We start from the raw sequence: 1212 nt of genomic DNA, 5'->3' as shown, positions 1-1212 counted from the left end.
GAAGATTTTTATCATCAGTTTGGAAGTACTTCAATATTTCACCATGCGCCGCTTCTATGTTCAATTCGGCATCTTGTATGTTTGTATCGATACGCTCCACAGTCTCCTCTTGCTCCTTAACCATATGTGCTGATTGTTGAAATATACGGCCTAGCCGGCNGGAAGTACTTCAATATTTCACCATGCGCCGCTTCTATGTTCAATTCGGCAACTTGTATGTTTGTATCGATACGTTCCACAGTCTCCTCTTGCTCCTTNTTATCAGTTTGGAAGTACTTCAATATTTCACCATGCGCCGCTTCTATGTTCAATTCGGCATCTTGTATGTTTGTATCGATACGCTCCACAATCTCCTCTTGCTCCTTAACCATATGTGCTGATTGTTGAAATATACCGCCTAGCTCGACAATAGTCGATTCAATGTTCTGCATAGTCTCAGCCCGCTGTTGCACGTAACTATCGGAGTCATCATATAATGCAATCTGCTGCGGCGTTTGTATTCCACTACCTCCGACTGCACCCAGCAATGGTGTTGTATCACGCGCTTTTTGTTGTTTGAGATTTTCTATACGCACTTCTAGTATCTCTTTGAAGTCGGTGCCCATGCTGGCTAATTTAGATTGTAACGCATACACCATGATGTAAGTCAATTCTTCAATCTATTGCGGTTGATCATCAAAAAGACTCTTCTTTTTGGCCACTGCAAAAGAAAAGGTAAAGTAATATTTATAATTAAGAACACCTATTCATTTTATACTCGCGCATTGTCAATTTTTCCAACTTGGCATATGCACTTGCTATGTTGTGCCAATATATTTGTGACCATCATAAATTCCTTTCTTTGGCATACGTCAATTGTTGCACCATAGCCTGTAAGAAATGCGAAAACATAATAATGTAAACATCTTCAAATGCACTTCTACTTCTAACTTACTTCTAAGTCTCTAATCTGTTGCTCGTACATAAATTGCGTCTGCGTCGAGGTCTCTATCCGATTGCGGCCTTGGTTTACATTGGCCTTATCCGACAACTGGCGTATGATAAGCTGCGCCATTTCCAACTCATTTGACTTTTCTTTGAACTGATGTTCAACATCGGGAGCACGTTGCTGCATTACATCTAACAGCCTTTTCATTTCATCCAGATGAGCTGCTTGATGTGGCCAACACCCAAAAGGTTTGTTTACCAAGTGCATTTTTGAGTATTGAACAA

The 1212-nt window shown here is 40.6% G+C and overlaps 1 protein-coding gene across 1 annotated transcript in view; it reads right to left on the bottom strand.

Moving 5' to 3' along the window:
• The window catches only part of LOC108354282 (syntaxin-5-like), a gene marked incomplete at its 3' end in the record, with an annotated part of 883 nt that extends 245 nt beyond the window's left edge, over positions 1–638 (bottom strand). The window contains exons 1-2 of the mRNA XM_017605476.1: positions 374–638; positions 7–126 (exon numbers count right to left, since the gene is read on the bottom strand). Coding sequence (XP_017460965.1) covers positions 7–126; positions 374–638 — 385 coding nt within the window. The remainder of the gene's footprint in view (positions 1–6; positions 127–373) is intronic.
• Between the last annotated feature and the right edge of the window lie 574 nt (positions 639–1212).

This window comes from Rhagoletis zephyria, unplaced genomic scaffold (genome assembly GCF_001687245.7).
Source record: "Rhagoletis zephyria isolate East Lansing unplaced genomic scaffold, Rhagoletis_zephyria_1.1 Rzeph_scaffold_34705, whole genome shotgun sequence".
Taxonomy (NCBI): Eukaryota; Metazoa; Arthropoda; class Insecta; order Diptera; family Tephritidae; genus Rhagoletis; species Rhagoletis zephyria.
The sequence above is the reverse complement of the archived record's forward strand: the minus strand, read 5'-3'. Positions and strand labels throughout refer to the sequence as shown.